Source organism: Ipomoea nil, unplaced genomic scaffold (assembly GCF_001879475.1).
Source record: "Ipomoea nil cultivar Tokyo-kokei standard unplaced genomic scaffold, Asagao_1.1 scaffold2480, whole genome shotgun sequence".
NCBI classification, from domain to species: domain Eukaryota; kingdom Viridiplantae; phylum Streptophyta; class Magnoliopsida; order Solanales; family Convolvulaceae; genus Ipomoea; species Ipomoea nil.
This window is the reverse complement of record NW_017618908.1, coordinates 3,540,589-3,556,210: the sequence shown is the minus strand read 5'-3', so window position 1 is coordinate 3,556,210 and position 15,622 is coordinate 3,540,589. Positions and strand designations below refer to the sequence as shown.

General features: G+C 34.7%; 4 protein-coding genes across 9 annotated transcripts; 2 read left to right on the top strand and 2 right to left on the bottom strand.

The window, feature by feature from the left end:
- Positions 1 to 1,880: 1,880 nt before the first annotated feature.
- On the top strand, positions 1,881 to 5,894 carry LOC109153359 (disease resistance protein RPP13-like). 5 transcript variants are annotated; one of them, XR_002049498.1, is made up of 4 exons: positions 1,881 to 2,052; positions 2,108 to 4,848; positions 4,935 to 5,036; positions 5,643 to 5,894. XR_002049498.1 is itself a non-coding variant. In XM_019301278.1 (2 exons), the coding sequence occupies exon 2, from the start codon at positions 2,152 to 2,154 to the stop codon at positions 3,892 to 3,894; it is 1,743 nt and encodes a 580-aa protein (XP_019156823.1). In that variant the 5' UTR covers positions 1,881 to 2,037; positions 2,078 to 2,151; the 3' UTR covers positions 3,895 to 3,908. The 5 variants fall into 5 exon arrangements, 2 of the variants coding, with proteins under 2 accessions (XP_019156823.1, XP_019156822.1); XR_002049499.1 differs by lacking the exon at positions 5,643 to 5,894 and adding an exon at positions 5,133 to 5,451; XR_002049500.1 differs by lacking the exon at positions 5,643 to 5,894 and adding an exon at positions 5,128 to 5,451.
- Positions 3,901 to 5,019, top strand: LOC109153360. The gene is made up of 2 exons (XM_019301279.1): positions 3,901 to 4,837; positions 4,933 to 5,019. The coding sequence occupies exons 1-2, from the start codon at positions 4,043 to 4,045 to the stop codon at positions 4,987 to 4,989; spliced, it is 852 nt and encodes a 283-aa protein (XP_019156824.1). The 5' UTR covers positions 3,901 to 4,042; the 3' UTR covers positions 4,990 to 5,019.
- Positions 5,895 to 6,794: 900 nt separating the features above from the next.
- Positions 6,795 to 9,725, bottom strand: LOC109153199 (26S proteasome non-ATPase regulatory subunit 14 homolog). The gene is made up of 6 exons (XM_019301030.1): positions 9,467 to 9,725; positions 9,174 to 9,351; positions 8,296 to 8,377; positions 7,669 to 7,845; positions 7,412 to 7,579; positions 6,795 to 7,176 (listed from the first exon to the last, which is right to left on the bottom strand). The coding sequence occupies exons 1-6, from the start codon at positions 9,606 to 9,608 to the stop codon at positions 6,985 to 6,987; spliced, it is 939 nt and encodes a 312-aa protein (XP_019156575.1). The 5' UTR covers positions 9,609 to 9,725; the 3' UTR covers positions 6,795 to 6,984.
- A 769-nt stretch (positions 9,726 to 10,494) lies between these two features.
- On the bottom strand, positions 10,495 to 13,609 carry LOC109153196 (patatin-like protein 2). 2 transcript variants are annotated; one of them, XM_019301026.1, is made up of 7 exons: positions 13,425 to 13,609; positions 12,403 to 12,584; positions 12,132 to 12,318; positions 11,785 to 11,967; positions 10,988 to 11,505; positions 10,783 to 10,834; positions 10,495 to 10,690 (listed from the first exon to the last, which is right to left on the bottom strand). In XM_019301026.1, the coding sequence occupies exons 1-7, from the start codon at positions 13,554 to 13,556 to the stop codon at positions 10,601 to 10,603; spliced, it is 1,344 nt and encodes a 447-aa protein (XP_019156571.1). In that variant the 5' UTR covers positions 13,557 to 13,609; the 3' UTR covers positions 10,495 to 10,600. The 2 variants fall into 2 exon arrangements, with proteins under 2 accessions (XP_019156571.1, XP_019156572.1); XM_019301027.1 differs by having other exon boundaries at positions 10,602 to 10,742; positions 10,776 to 10,834.
- Between the last annotated feature and the right edge of the window lie 2,013 nt (positions 13,610 to 15,622).

Below are 15,622 nucleotides of genomic sequence, written 5' to 3'. Positions count from 1 at the left end.
GATATTTAGTTCATTCATTGTGGATATTTAGTTCATTCATTCACTGTGGATATATAGTTATGAATTTATGGATATATAGTTATGAATTTCTGGATATATAGTTATGAATTTATGGATATTTAGTTCATTCATTGAAGATATTTACTTCATTCATTCACTGTGGATATATAGTTATGAATTTATGGATATATAGTTATGAATTTATGGATACATAGTTATGAATTTATGGATATATAAAAATGCTATTGCCGGGAATCGAACCTGATTTTTTTTTAAAGTGGGACGCGCGTTTTTTAACCAAAACGACTTCATTCATTCACTGTGGATATATAGTTATGAATTTGTGGATATATAGTTATGAATTTATGGATAAATTTTATGGATATATAAAAATGCTATTGCTAGAAATTGAACCTGATTTCTTTTTTAAGTGGGACATGCGTTTTTTTTTTTTAATAACCAAAACGACGTCGTTTTGCATCGTATGCACCATGCGCATGGTGCATTCGGTTGCACAACATAATTTGCAAACCCTAAGCCCCCCCCCCCCCCCCCCCCCCACACCTCGGCCCGACAGAATATGTTTTCTATTTCATACTTCAACGAATCGAAGATATTTGATTAAATAAATATATTTATCCAGGATAATGTTTATTGCACTTTATAATGAAAACCAAAAGAACTAATTCCACTTTTGGTCCCACGACTGTTGAAATTATATAATTTTTAGTGCACAACTTTAAAAGCTTTTAATTTTAGTGTCTAACTTTGTTATTTTTATCAATTTTGATCCTTTTGGCCAAATTGACAACGAAATATTGCCGAATTTTATATTTTTACGAGTAAAATCGTCACCCCAAAGAAACATATTCAATATCTAAACAAAATCACAGTAAAATCATATCTATATGTGTTTGATTGATGAGAAAAATGGAAAGGATGAGTAGAAACTAGACACAAACATATGATTGTCAACCCATTCTTTTTCTCTTAATATGATTTTTCTTTTGTTTAGATATTGAAGATTTTTCCTTGTGATGATGATTTTGCCTCTAAAATATAAAATTTGGTAACATTTCATCATTAATTTAGCAGTAAGTACCAAAACTGATAAAATAACAAAGATATGTACCACAATTGAAAAATTTTAAAGTTATATATCAAAAGTGATAAGAACTTAAAAGTTGTGGGATAAAAAGTAAAATTAATTCAAAATGAAAATATATAATATTGATTTTGGTAGGAAATTGAAGTCTCCTTTTATTTGCTTGGAAAATGTTCGCCCCACTATTGAATTATTGCATCAAGTTGTAGAAAGTCATAGATGAAGACATGAAGTGTTTAATAAATGGTTATAAGTGAGTCTTGTGTCTAATGATATCAAGTTACTCTTTTGTGAGATTGAATCTTAATAGAGGTGATATTGACTCTTTATGCTTCATTTAGTATTATAAAGTGTTATCCTACACCATGAACCATTTCTAATTGTTCATGCCGCACCATGTCAAAAAAAATTAATAAAAAATTTCATGTCAGCAATATTATTACCAGTAACCTGTAGGAAACCTGTAAAAAATTATAGACAAAAGAAATATTATTTATGACTTTAAATATCACTTATTAAAAATCATGATTCGACATAAATAATTAGGAATGGTTCATGGTGCGATGACACTTTAGTCTAAAAAAAATAATGTAAATAGTGGTTGCCAAGATAAAAATAGATATCTTAATATATACTCCGTAATTGGTGCAGCGGTTGCAATTAAGAATATAATTTAATGAAAATAGTGGCTGCCAAGAAACAAAACATTGGCCCACAAATCTGGAATTATTGCACCAAGTTGGAGAAAGCAACATTGGACCCCAAGTCTTGAATTATTGCACCAAGTTGGAGAAAGCCATGGAATCTTTTGACTAGAAGTTAAAAAACTGCCCACAGATTAGTAGCATTTCCCAATTCCGGTTCATATCTCTCTCTCTTCATCGATCTTCATCTTCCTTTTGCTAACCTTCACTCAAACAATTCAAACTCAGATCAGATAAACAAAACTCTCTTGTTTTCAAAAAATAAAAAATAAACAAAACTCTCTCCCTCTATCTCTCTCTCTCTCTCCCATTTACATATAACACATACACCAATACAGAAAAATGGCTTGTGTGGCTGTACTTTCTCTTATGAGAACAATGGAGCTTGAGTTCTTGCAAACTCACCCTCGTCCAATTCTACAACAAAATCAACTACTCATCCCTCCCAACATAGACTTCATCCAATCTCTCCTTGGAAAACTCCAATCTCTTGTTGAGTTATTTGATGAGAATAGGATGGATGGTGTGGAGGCAATTAGAATCTTGGAAACCAGACTCAGAGATGTAGCTTTCAGAACTGAAGATGAAATTGAACTCCAAGTAGTACATCTTTATCAAGAAGAGGAAAGGGCTACTCGGGGATGCTCAATGCTTTGCCAAATTGTTCATCGGCTAAAGGGAAATCCAAGGGAGTATAATGATGATATAGTGGAGAGAACTTGTCCTTCTCTCACACTTGGTTATATATTGCAACAAGCAATAGATGATATTGATGCCATCAAAGAAGAGCTGGTGAAAGTGAAGGAGGAGTATGAGCTTTCCAAAGATCTACACGGAAGAAATGCTGCCCTTCATGTTTTACCAAAGCCTGCAGATGATGAAGTTATCACGATGGCTTCACACTTCCAGGAAATAATGGTTGGAAAGCAGGATGAGTTTGAGTTTATAAAGGAGAAGTTAATCCAACATCCATCCAAGCAGCTAGAAGTTGTCACAATTAAAGGTATGGGAGGTATTGGTAAGACAACTTTAGCAAAGAAAATTTATGAAGATCCATTAATCACTTCCTACTTTGATATGCGAGCATGGACGGTTGCATCACAACATCACAGTAAGAGGCAAATGCTCTTAGATCTTCTTGGTTCCAAAGACGATGCTGGCAAAAGCAGTGATGGGGACCTAGCATTACTACTCTACCAAAGTTTCAAGAAGTGTCAAAGGTACTTGGTCGTGATGGACGACATATGGAGCGTAGAGGCATGGTATGCTGTCAAATCTTGCTTTCCGGATGATGGAAATGGTAGTCGAGTATTGTTGACAACTCGCCTTTCAGAGGTGGCTAATCATACCTGCTCCAAAGGTGACTTCTCTCATCAAATGCAATTCTTAGAACAAAGTGAGGGTTGGAAACTATTTAATGAAAAGGCATGTAAATCTCGTGGTGCTGAATTTGAAACGATTGGGAGACCGGTAGTTGAAAAATGCAAAGGACTGCCTTTGGCAATTATTGTGGTTGCAGGTCTTTTTTCGAAACTTAACACTCTAGATGAGTGGATAAGTACTGCCAATGCTCTAAGTTCTTCTGCAACTACGCTAGATGATGAAGAATGTTTGAGAATACTCTCATTGAGTTACAATCATTTGCCCCACAACTTGAAAGGTTGTTTCTTATACTTGGGAGTTTTTCCAGAAGATCACGAGATCCATGCTAATAATCTTGCAAGGTTATGGCTTGCCGAAGGACTCGTGAAGACATTTGAGAATGAAAACTTTGATGCAGTGGCTAACAGGTACATGCAAGAACTTATGGATAGAAACCTAATCATTTTAAGCCAGCTATGCTCTCGTGGAAGAAAAATTAAGAGCTTTAGGATGCATGATTTATTGCATGCCTTTTGTGTAAGAGAAGCTCAAAAGGAAAACCTGTTACATGTTGTCATGAGTGAAAATAGGTCTGATTTCCCTCAGAAAGGCGTTCGCTGGTTAAGAATCCAATCGGTAAACTTAGACATGTCTACAATTTATTCTCAAACAAAAAGCTCCAGGTCGTTCTTCTTTTTTTTTGTTGAAGAGATCATCTTTTAAGTTTAAAGATTTCAATTTATTGAGAGTACTCTACTCTGCAACTATATACGCCAAGTTCGAGAAGGGTGTGGTCCTTAAGGATATTGTCCATTTGAGATTCATAAGATGGAGAAAGGATATAAAACTATTCAGAGCTCGGGGATTTCTAATGTCAAGGCGTAGAAATGGTATAGAATTGTTCAGGTCTTGGAATCTTCAAACACTTAATTGTTTCGGAAAAGTATCATATAGATCAAATGATGAAGGAAATTATTCGGAGTTTCCACAACTACACTATATTCATTGCTATGGCTGTATTCATGGAAATCCTCCCAGTTTTGTTCATAAACTTTCTAAGATAAGAGTTGATGATTGCTCACAAGAATACATTAAGAATATTCCATTCTTAAAAAAGGTAAGCGTTGATAGTAACGGCAGAGAGGATTTCAATGCTTGCATTACGAACTTTGCCTCTTCAGAGCAGCTTGAGGGACTTTGTTTTTATGGTAATTGGCAGTACATAAATACTCCAATTACTAATCATATTGTTAACTTAAAAAATCTTAGGACGTTGTCCTTACGATCTATAAGATTTTGTTCAGAGGAAATTAATATTCTTAGCAAGTTGCCTAGGCTTGAGGTGTTGAAGTTAAAATGGACGCGATTCCTAGGCAAAGAGTGGAAAATACAAGAAGAAGTGATATTTTGCTGTTTAATTTCTTTGCAATTTATTGGCTCTAATCTTGAGCATTGGCAAGCTAGTAGTTCTAATTTCCCAAAACTTGAGCACCTATATTTTTTTGGTTGCCCTAAATTGAGAGAGATCCCAATTGACTTTGCTGAAATTTCAACATTAAAGTCAATCATATTACGGAGGTGTCTTCCTTCTGCTGTGGAATCAACCAGGAAAATTCAGGATGAGCAACGTGAGTATGGAAACGACAATATGGTTGTTACTGAGGAAATGACAAACGTGTATGTCACCCTTTCTCTTTCTCAATTGCATTGTTCCACTTGTGCCAAGCAATTCAAATTTAATTAAATTCAGTGACTCATGATAGGTTTTGGGAATCAAAGAAAAGCCTGAGAGAAGAAGAGCTAGAAGTGGATAACTGAAAATTGATACCTTGTATTCAATCACTTTTAGCCATAAGACAAAAATGGTATGTTTTCAAGAACACATATATAATTGTAATTACATACATATATACATACAGGACTGTATTTGTAGTTTGATTCATGCATTTATCACAGGACAGGCAACGACGGTATGCTATCTATTTGTTGGAGTTTAGTTGTTAGAATCATATATGGGGAGTGCTCAAACTTCATGTCTTGTATTTTAGTACTGAATTCGAAGCTTTAAACTTTATAATAACTCTTGAAGTTTAGATTTGCAATATGTGTGTGTGTTTGATCATATATATGCAGACTTATTGCTGGAGTTGATGATGATGAGTGTTAACAAACTAATTAAGAAGATTGCTTTGCCTAAAAGAAAGCATATATGTATCCCAGTGGTTGGTTTTGGCATTTGAACTTTAATTTGCTTTTTTAATAGATGTAATGTAGCCTCTGATCTGTTAGTTTCTGAATCATGCATATATGATGTATGTGCAATGCAATATATACTGAGTTCTATTTTCTATCCCTATATATATTCATATTTAGTTGAGTTGCATATATTGTAATATTGTAAGATGATGGAAATCATAGAATGGGTTTTGGCTGGATTGTTGGTAATGAAGCGGGCATTGTGTTAAATGCAGTTATGTTTACTGTCCAGGAGCTAGAAGGGGTGGCAACGGGTGATCTTAGAGACTGATGCTCAAGTGGTGACATGTGGTATTGAGAAGGCAGTGAGTAATTCTCCTTTTGGTACTATTATCTAGGAGATTAGTATGTTGTTGCAGCAGTTCCCTCATGTTAGATTTGTTTTTGTTCAGTGTAATGGTAATAGGGCCTGCTCATGTTTTAGCATGGCAATCTTTATGTAATTCTGAGGAGGGGAAGTTTGAGTATTCTGCTTTTATTCCTTGTTTTCTTTCTGAGTCCGTTTGTAAGGACATTCTGAGAAATTAATTCAGCTTTCTTTGGTTTTCCAAAAAAAAAAAAAAAAAAAAAAAAAAAAAAAAAAAACCTTGAAACATCTTTCTCTTCAATTCTTATACCATATTTCTTTCCCTTGAAACAAAATTACTTCAATTTTATGCGTCTTTCCCATGTTTGATATAAAATATATAGAGGGAGCAGTTCCGATGCGAAGATGTTCTCAGTTGAAAGATGGGGTTATATTTGAGTTGTTGATCAAATCTAGATCAACGGCTCAAATTAATGAAAAAAAAAAAAAAAACTGCCTCCTCATATGCATCTATCCATTTTTTTCATGTTTACTCCAAAGATAACAACTCTAATATTTGTTATTATATTGCTATCATATTTTTTTCTTTTGAATTAGATAAACAACAAAACCTGGATCGAATCATTTTGAACTTGTGAACCAAAACTGGAAAAATACCTTTGTACTATTGAGTTGAAAAAAAACTGTAAAAATGGTGCACCTTAAAAAGAAAAAAAACCATACACTTAAAGCTTTAGGCCGACACTATGCACCTTAAGAACACAGCAAAAAGCACCTTAAATTTGACCTAGGTGCAAAAAAAAAAACAAATTATGTGTTCAATTTGGACGGTTGATTTTGATTAGATCAAGGACTAAGATTCCCCATCTTTTACCTCATTTGAACCTAATTCTATATATATATATATATGATAAGGTTCCGGACATACAATACTTCTTAAAAACAAAGACAATTTTCCTTACTTTAGTTTTTCATCATTTACCAAACAGTAAAAACTCATAAAATGATTTCCATAAGCTTAATAAAAAACTAATTGAATGGGGCTCAAACACACCTCATAGAATCATAGAAAATAAATGATTTGCATCAAAAGTACAGATTTGTGAACAGACAATAAACATAAGAGCATATGACAACAAATCTCTCTTAAATCACTTCAAAGTTACAATAACACCAAGGACAAACTGGTCAACATTGTCTCTGTTTCACCATCTCAAATAACAATGTGTAGAGTTTTTTTAGCAAGAATTCTAGAAGACAACTGTATCCAGCATAGTTCCCAGTGTCTGAACAATGTTTGATGACATCAAATTTGACACATGTTCTTCGAGATGCTTCTTGGCGTCTTGCCTTCCCACATTTGCAATGGCCAGCTTCTCTGGTGGCAACTCATCCTCTTCCTGGACTGCTTTATTATATTTGATAGCAAGATTTAGCATTTCCTGCGCGTGAGATTATCAAAAGTAAGAACACAGGAGAGTTTCAATTCTACCATCATGAAAGACTTTTAGTCATTGATATAAACATGTAGTTGCTTTGCGACCAGTGAAAAAGCAGCTTTGCCAGAAGCTTTCATATCATGATTGAAAACCAGAAAACCATAAAAGCTTTACCCACCTTCTATTATGTATGTAAATATGATACAAAAGGATACTTAAATGGAAAAAACAATTGTACCTGGACTGTCTCCTCATTGGTTTTGGAGTGGGCATCAAATCGCTGGAGTGTCAATCCATCTGTCCATTTCTTCTTATGGAGATTCAGTAACATCTTCTCTTCAAGTTCATTCTTTCTATAATTGATTGCTATGGAGTAATAGTGCCTGTTCAGACCATGGATCAATGCCTGCATGATACATCACCCATCATAAACCACAAATATGTCAATGACCACTTATCTGAAAACCCTTCTCAAAGTATATATTTATCACTAACCTGAATGGATGGTTTGTTTAGATGTCCCAAGTTAGATGTTGTCTGCCGTGGCTCTTGGCCAAGCATCATGGTTTGGGGGTTGATCAAACGAAAGGCATCAATCACCACCTTTCCTTTAACACTTTGGATCGGATCCACCACCACTGCAACCGCTCTTTGATTAAGAGCTTCAAAACTCTGCGCATTGCAATATCAAAAAAAGATAGCTATTATGCATGTTCAACAATGACTCCCCTATATTTGATGATGTCAAAATGAGGATCATTGCCCAAAATCCACATATGGTTCAGGTACTTGATATCTCAATTATTAGTGTTCATTTTATAAGTGCATATCTTCCTTAAATGCTTTAATTACAGAATGCATAATGGACAGTCATGGGATTACTGGGGAATGGACTAATGACCCCTATTAATCACCGGATTGGTTATTTTAAGAGATTAGGTATTGGGGCACCCACACCCACTCGATCCCAAGAGATGAGCTAAATTAAATAGGTGGAGAGAAATCCAAAATTTGGGATAGAAGTGGTGAAGGGATACAGAATCCTTAATTATGTGTTTTGAACCACAAAGGCCCTCACGATAGATAGGTTGTATCCCCATCATAGAAAATAAATGCAGATACCTGCTGAGTATTGATGTCCACACCCGAAAGCCAACAGCCGAAACCAGGATGTGAATGATACCAACCAACAACCATCTCTGGCCTGCAGCACCAAGCAAAGATACCAATCATATACATTGCTAAATTCAACAATGCAGGGAATTCAATAGGCAATAAGAGATTAAAAAAAATACATTCACATGTTTATAGCAAGAGTTGGCAATCCCTCTAGGGTAGGGAAATTAAGAGTTGTAGAGGATTCAATGTTTAATAAACTGCAATTCACATCAAACTTCAGAATAACTGCTTACTCTAGTTGTGCACCACCCCCCGCACAAAAAAAAAAAAAAAACAAAAACAAAAAAAAAAAACAAATATATCCCTCATGCCAAAGCATACCATTTTAAAAAGTAAAATGGAAAAATAAAAGTAACTAAGTAAAGTAGACAGACACATTTAGCCACCTCTATTCACATCAAACTCCAGCTAGTAATCCCAAAAAAAAAAAAAATCCCATACAGTATCAAGCATGAGAGCTTGGCTCTGAACTCTGAAGCCCTAGATAGCATAAGACACAGATATCCAGTTAAGGATACAACTGTAAGGTGGACAATGGATTATCACCATCTCCAATCAATATTAAGTTATTATGGACCTCCTGAAAATGCAAACCATACACTTAATTCTAAATCATGACCTCCAACTCTCTAACTATTTGAAACTCACCAGAAAGCACAAAGCCTTTAAAATCTTAAAATTTCAGCTTAATTTTTCAATCTGTTGAAGAAGCTATAAATATACAGCACATATCAAAATGAGAGCTCAAATTATCCACGTATTATGATTGAAAGAGTGCTGAACGAATATAAGAATCAATAACGAAAACACACTAGCAATACCTGCCAGTTTGCTTGAGCATGTCAAGCATATTGGTCTGGAAGACATGATCAACAGCTTCAACACTCACTCCGGTCCCGCTCTGTGGCATAGCGAACACATCGACCACGCGGACCGTGTACTCATCCACAAATTCCCCCAACATCAATCCCATGACTTCCATCGGAACCCCGGCTCTCCCTGTTCAATAACACCGCAAAACCCTAACATCACTCCAAACCGCAGACGAATACACAACTCAATTCGCATAAACATATAAAACAGAAACACAGATTAGGAAGAAGCCCTAGGTTACCGTGTTTGAGCATCTTGAGGAGAGCGAGAGAAGAGATGTAGACTTGCTCCGATGAATCGAGAGTAGGAGAATCCGGCGGCGGGTGACCTAACGCACCACCGGCTCCGGCGAACATACGCTGCAGCCTTTCCATTCCCGACATGATTGGTTTAAGATTTACTCTCTCTTCCGCTATGCTTTAGCCGCTTCGATTTCTTTGGAAACACGACTACTGTGGAATTAAAATCCTCACCCGATCTGGGTGAAGGAAGAGGGTATATAAATAAAGTAGCAAATATTGCAATAATACCCCTCTACTTCATTCAAATTTCGATTTCAAACATCCATTTTGGCAAATTATATTGTAGATTTGTAAACCTTAGTCAAGGGGATTACTAGAGTTGTTAATGGGACTGGTGGGGCGGGCCCGCCAAAGCCCACCATTGTGGCGGGATGGATAAAAAAAATTCGCCAAAATACGGGCCTAGTAAGGACTAGCCCGCCCTGTCCTCTTAGGCCCGTGGAAATTTTTAATAAATATGAAATTTTTTTAGTGTGATGAAATATGGAGATGGTATACTAAACATGGGCCACATAGACGGGCCACATATAGACTTATATGTCATTGTCATGCTTGGTTAACACAATTCCTTGACAATGTAAGTATATATATGGTGTCGGTGGCAATCCAGGTAATTTAATTGAATAATTGGTTTGGTTATCATAAGATTTTAAGTTTAACTTTTTGTATAAACTCTTTATTGATATTACTGATTTGTGTTGGTGGCCCATAATCTTTAAATCAAAGTGTCACTATAACTCTAGAAGATAACTTAAAATAAATTAATCCTAACTCCCAATATCACCATGTTTGTATTTATCTTTCACTAGGCTTTAATCATATATATCATAGTAGTTAGTCAATCCTAATTCCTAACTACTACATATGGAATACTCAAAAACAATTTTTTTTTTCATTTAAAACAATATTCTATATTAAGAACAGATGGTACAACTAAATTAATTGAAAGTGTGAAGAAAAAAAAATTATCTTACAAACTAAATTAATTACTTAATTAAGTGAAGGCTGAACAAAACACCCTATAGTTACAATCACCCATTTATATTATCATTGTTTTATTTATCATCTATAGACTATACAAGGAAATTAAAGTTGCATGGATTCAGTGCCCTGGTCAATTGATTGGATACCGTATTTTGTCCCGAGTCTTTACAACTAGTAAAGGGCCGGGCAACCTCAATTCTGTAAGTCTTGATCAATTGATCAGGCGCGACACCTTATAACTTTGTCTGAACCATTATGTACGTTTAGTAACCGGCGATCTCGATTCTCTAAGTCTCCTTTCATTCGATAGAAACTTTGCCAACCTACATATATGATATGTAATATAATATTACAAATAAAGTAGTTGAATTTATGACAAGAAAAATTGTAATTAATTTTGCAACATTGATTATATATATATATATATATATATATATATATATATATATATATATATATATATATATAATTAGTACCTTTTGAGAGCATCTTCATTTGTGCCAGAATGTGGAATTGGTTCACTGATACCAGTCTCTAAATTCACCCTGGAAACTGGCTTCTTCAGCAGCTTCTCCCCAATTTCCACCAGCTTTTCCAAATTTTCCTCAGTGGCTACATCCATGGAAGATTGTGTTCCAGTCAGTGAAGTTTGGAAAGAATGAATAGGAATCGGGATAGATGCAGGTACTTGAATTCTGAGATAAGAATTTTCACAGTCCCCGAGAGCCTGGAAGACGGCGGAGTTATGCAGATCCACCATATCTGAACTGGCCTCCATGAAAACTTCGATCAATGGGGTTGAGCTTTTGTGCAGTAACCAGCTGAGAATACCCCATTTCGCCGCTTCCTTAGAATTATACTTGTACTCATTTCCAGCAGTTCCTGTCCCGATAGATATCACAAGAAAACGGCTCAAATCCATGGGCTTGATGGGGAACAAGTCTGGGTTGTTGTCGAAAATCTGTTTGGTCACTTGGCTTATGGCTACCAATGTCTGCAAAACCATACATATATACATGCATTATTAATACTATAATATATATAATGATGAACACTACTGGAAATTATGGAATTTTCGACCACGAAAGTGATCTTAAATCAAGTTGAAACCAAAAAGTGGTCGGAAATAGCAACAAGGTTTTTCCAGATACCAAAAGTGGTCGGAACAAAGCTTTCGACTTGATTTAAGATCACTTTCAGGTGGTCGGAAATTCCATAATTTCCAGTAGTGATAGTTTTTGTCTGGTTTTTATTGTTAGTAGTGTCGTCGTACCGGATTATTGGCAGCGACGCCCCCGTCGATAACATTGTATTCTTTGGGAGGATGATTAGTAATTCCTTCTTGTTTGGGACCTTCTTGAATCTTGAAATAATGAGCAGGAAGGTATGTGGGGGCAGCTGAAGTGCCAATGCAAACGTCTGACAAATAAACATCCATGTTTGGGCATCTCTTAGCCTGCAACCATATCACAATAATGGAGAACAGAATAAACATATGGGAGAGTTACTTCGTGTTACTAAACCAGAAGGTCATTGGCAATTTATCCTTATTTATCACACCAGAAAGTAAAAACAGGGAAGTAGAATTTGGGGTACAACTCTTTCCAAACACCACTTTACCTCGTAAGTGGAGAAGATGACAGGCTGCAAACACTTGATGTCAAAAGTGGGAATAACAACGTTAGTGAGAGTGTCTTTTAGGCGAATGTCTTTCAGCTCCTCCTTCACCAGACTATGCAGGTACTTGCCGTCGTATTTGGGGCGAAACACAGCTCTAATCAACCGCCATATTTCACAAAACCATCCACTGCCGGCCCATGATTCAGATTAACGTTAATCATCATCGCTAAATCAAGAAATTAATAAGACAGCTTAGCTTATTATTCATTACCTTTTTTGTGGGAAAATCTTGGGACAGTTGTTCAGGTAGAAAGGCTTTATATCTCTAGCTGCATAAAGGGGGCGGCCATTCTCGCCGGGAGCCGCTAACATGGCCGTCACAAGGCCGCCGGTGCTTGTCCCCGACATCACGTCGAAGTAGTCTGCCAGTCTTGCATCTGCTCCATCCAGCTCCTATAATCGAGTTAAGTTACTATCAAACTTTATTTAAAGATGAGTTAATTACCAATTTGGTCCCTCGACTATGAGGATTTCACCAATCTGGTCCTTGACTTTTAAAGTTTTTCAATTTAGTCCGTGACTACGTCTTTTTTTTTTTTTTTCTTTTTTTAATATCCGAAATGGTCCTAACTGTTAGACATCCGTTATCTCGAGACCAAATTAGTAATTTTGCTATAGTCAAGGACCATTTCGGTCATCACATGCACCATTTTATTCGAAAGTTAATTACGGAAATGGTCCCTTGACTATAGCAAAATTACCAGTTTGATCCCGAGTTAACGGACGTCTAACGGTTAGGACCATTTCAGGTAAAAAAAAAAACATAATCGGAGACTAAATTGAAGAATTTTGAAAGTCAAGGAGTAAATTGGTGAAATCCTCATAGTCGAGGGACTAAATCGGTAATTACTCATTTAAAGATTGTAACTCATCCACTATTGTGGATAAATGTTGGGTGAAGGTCACTGAATGGCCAAATTCAACAATTGATGACTCGGGAATTATTGGGCAAATGTTTGAAGGGTCAAGTCCAGCACCTTGTATCTTGAAAATGTGACAGTAATATAAAGAAATAAATTAAAGTTGCATCTTCGCCATTACTCACTATAACTTTTGTCATAATGGTAAACGGTTAATCTAATAAATGGTATTAGAGTCAGTCACAGTTAAGACTAACAAGGGTTGGGAGGAAAAATTGTTGGGCGGAGATGACTCTAGCACTTTTCCTACTAACTATAGCTTTGGGCATAGTACATAGTGATAAAAGGTTGATCCTAACCATAAATAACTTACTTGAAGTTGAGATTCGAGGTAATCTAGGATAATGGCAGGAATGATTCCTCGAATGCCACCGCCGTCTATGCTAAGAATAGTGACTAGATTTCCATAGGTGGGAGCTTGAATCTGTGCGGGTTTTCTCTCCATTTTCACAATTTATGTGATAACAATTCAGATAATTCAAGTTTTGATCGAGCAAAAATGAAGTTTCTGTTAATAGCTAACTTGTAATATGTAGCATTATATATGAAATATTCAAGTTTTGTGTAGTAGTGCAAGCTAGTTTAACTGCGCCAATCATAATGGTTGCATTAAATTTGGTTTATAATAATGGAAAACTGGTCATTAATGATTACAGGGGACAACTGGCTTTTTTCTAGATTTTTTTTTTTTTGAGGAGTTGGACATTTTTGGGTGGTCGTTGTTGTTTAATTTAAAATTCTAAATGCTTAATCTTAAAATTATTTTAGAATTAAAACATCCTTTAAAAGTTGAACTTAAATAATTTTGAAAATAAAAATCAGGAAGCTTAAAAATTTTGAACCGGTGAGATTTACCTGTTAGGATCAACGCTTGTCACTATACCAAAAGTTATAACTAATTACAAATGCAACATGTTTCTAATGGGATTCATATACCAATTGTCAGGATCACGAGATTAATTACCATCACGACAAAAGTTATATATAGCTAGTAGCACGCGAATAATGTACAATTTTATTTCCTTTACTTATGTAGCAATCTGTGTTACGTTTCAATGACATAATGTTGGACTCGACTCTCCAAACGGCTAGCCAACAAGATCGTCCCATCATGAGATATTTTTATTAATGCATACAGATGTATTACATTTTAACTAAAAATATTACATGTTTAGGTCAAATAGTCTAAGACACAAGACTTACGACGATTAATATAGGTAAAATAAAAACGTGTTGGGTTGGGAATTCAATCTTTGGGAGAAGAAAATAAAAACGTGTTATTGAATTATTTTAGGTCTAACATTATTGCTTAATTTCTTTCTTTTTATTGATGAATGTAACTTTCCTGCAATTTTCAGGATTTTGGGGATTCAGCTTGCCATTAATAAGATCAGTTAATTCAGAATTACGTTATGCTGAAAGACTCTTATATTGGTTGCTGTATTGAAATAGTCATAATATAGATAGCTACATACCATCTGCCATTAATTAATGCTTATCTCTCTCTTTCTTACACACACATACATATGTGTGTATATAAAAAATATTTTAATATTTAGTATTAATATTGGACATCTATTTTTAAGCATTGCACCTAAAAAGGCTAGTATATATTCATCACTAATGTATTTTCTTGTGTTATTTGTAGTAAAAAAATGGAGAGTATATTTAGATAAAATTCTTCAGTTACATTTCTTAAAACAAAATTATTGGTAAAGCAACCTAAAAATTTTGCATATCTTCTTATATATCTTATAAGTCTTAATTAATATGATTTTCTCTAATCCTTAATGATGAGAGAGACTAAAAATTTATAGAAAATGGATTATAATTAAACCTGAATATGTCAAATGGTCTGGTTTTTATCCCCTCAGTTTCCTTTTTATATTTTGTATTACAGGAAATTTTCCCAACAAATCCTAACTACTGTGGAATACTCAAGAAAATTTTTATTCTTTAAAATATTATATATATATATATATATATATATATATATATATATATATATATATATATATATATATATATATATATACTATAATAAGAACAAATGGTACAACTAATTAATCGGAAGAACTTAATTAATTGAAAGTGGTGAGCAAAAGTTATAATCTTATAAACTAATTAAATTATCACTTAACACTACTGAAAATTATTGAATTTGCGACCACCTGAAAGTGATCTTAAATCAAGTCGAAAGCAAAAAGTGGTCGGAAATAGCAACAAAGATTTTTCGACTTTCGACTTGATTTAAGATCACTTTCAGAGTTTTAGGTAGTCAAAAATTTCATAATTTCCAGTACTGTAAGTGAAGGCTAAGACAAAACACTAACAAGCTACTTAATTGTAACTTGTAAGATACTATATATGTATGTTAGTGACTAATATGTCACACTGTAGTTACAACCACCAATTTATATTATCATTATTTTATTTATCCTTTATAAACATTTAAAATGAGATAGAGAGAGTATAATTAAACTACACTAATCATGAAATACTCAAAGCAAC

What these genes read in the sequence shown, in the direction of transcription:
- LOC109153196 (XM_019301026.1), bottom strand. Translation starts at nt 13,556, where the DNA reads ATGGAGAGAAAACCCGCACAGATTCAAGCTCCCACCTATGGAAATCTA. An exon ending in GCGTCGCTGCCAATAATCCG is followed by an intron (nt 11,506 to 11,784) that starts GTACGACGACAC and finishes ATGGTTTTGCAG; the next exon opens with ACATTGGTAGCCATAAGCCA. An exon ending in TTAGAGAATCGAGATCGCCG is followed by an intron (nt 10,691 to 10,782) that starts GTTACTAAACGT and finishes GTTGCCCGGCCC; the next exon opens with TTTACTAGTTGTAAAGACTC.
- LOC109153359 (XM_019301278.1), top strand. Translation starts at nt 2,152, where the DNA reads ATGGCTTGTGTGGCTGTACTTTCTCTTATGAGAACAATGGAGCTTGAG.
- LOC109153360 (XM_019301279.1), top strand. Translation starts at nt 4,043, where the DNA reads ATGTCAAGGCGTAGAAATGGTATAGAATTGTTCAGGTCTTGGAATCTT. An exon ending in ATATGGTTGTTACTGAGGAA is followed by an intron (nt 4,838 to 4,932) that starts ATGACAAACGTG and finishes GTGACTCATGAT; the next exon opens with AGGTTTTGGGAATCAAAGAA.
- LOC109153199 (XM_019301030.1), bottom strand. Translation starts at nt 9,608, where the DNA reads ATGTCGGGAATGGAAAGGCTGCAGCGTATGTTCGCCGGAGCCGGTGGT. An exon ending in TGGACATCAATACTCAGCAG is followed by an intron (nt 7,846 to 8,295) that starts GTATCTGCATTT and finishes TGCAATGCGCAG; the next exon opens with AGTTTTGAAGCTCTTAATCA. An exon ending in TAAACAAACCATCCATTCAG is followed by an intron (nt 7,580 to 7,668) that starts GTTAGTGATAAA and finishes TGTATCATGCAG; the next exon opens with GCATTGATCCATGGTCTGAA.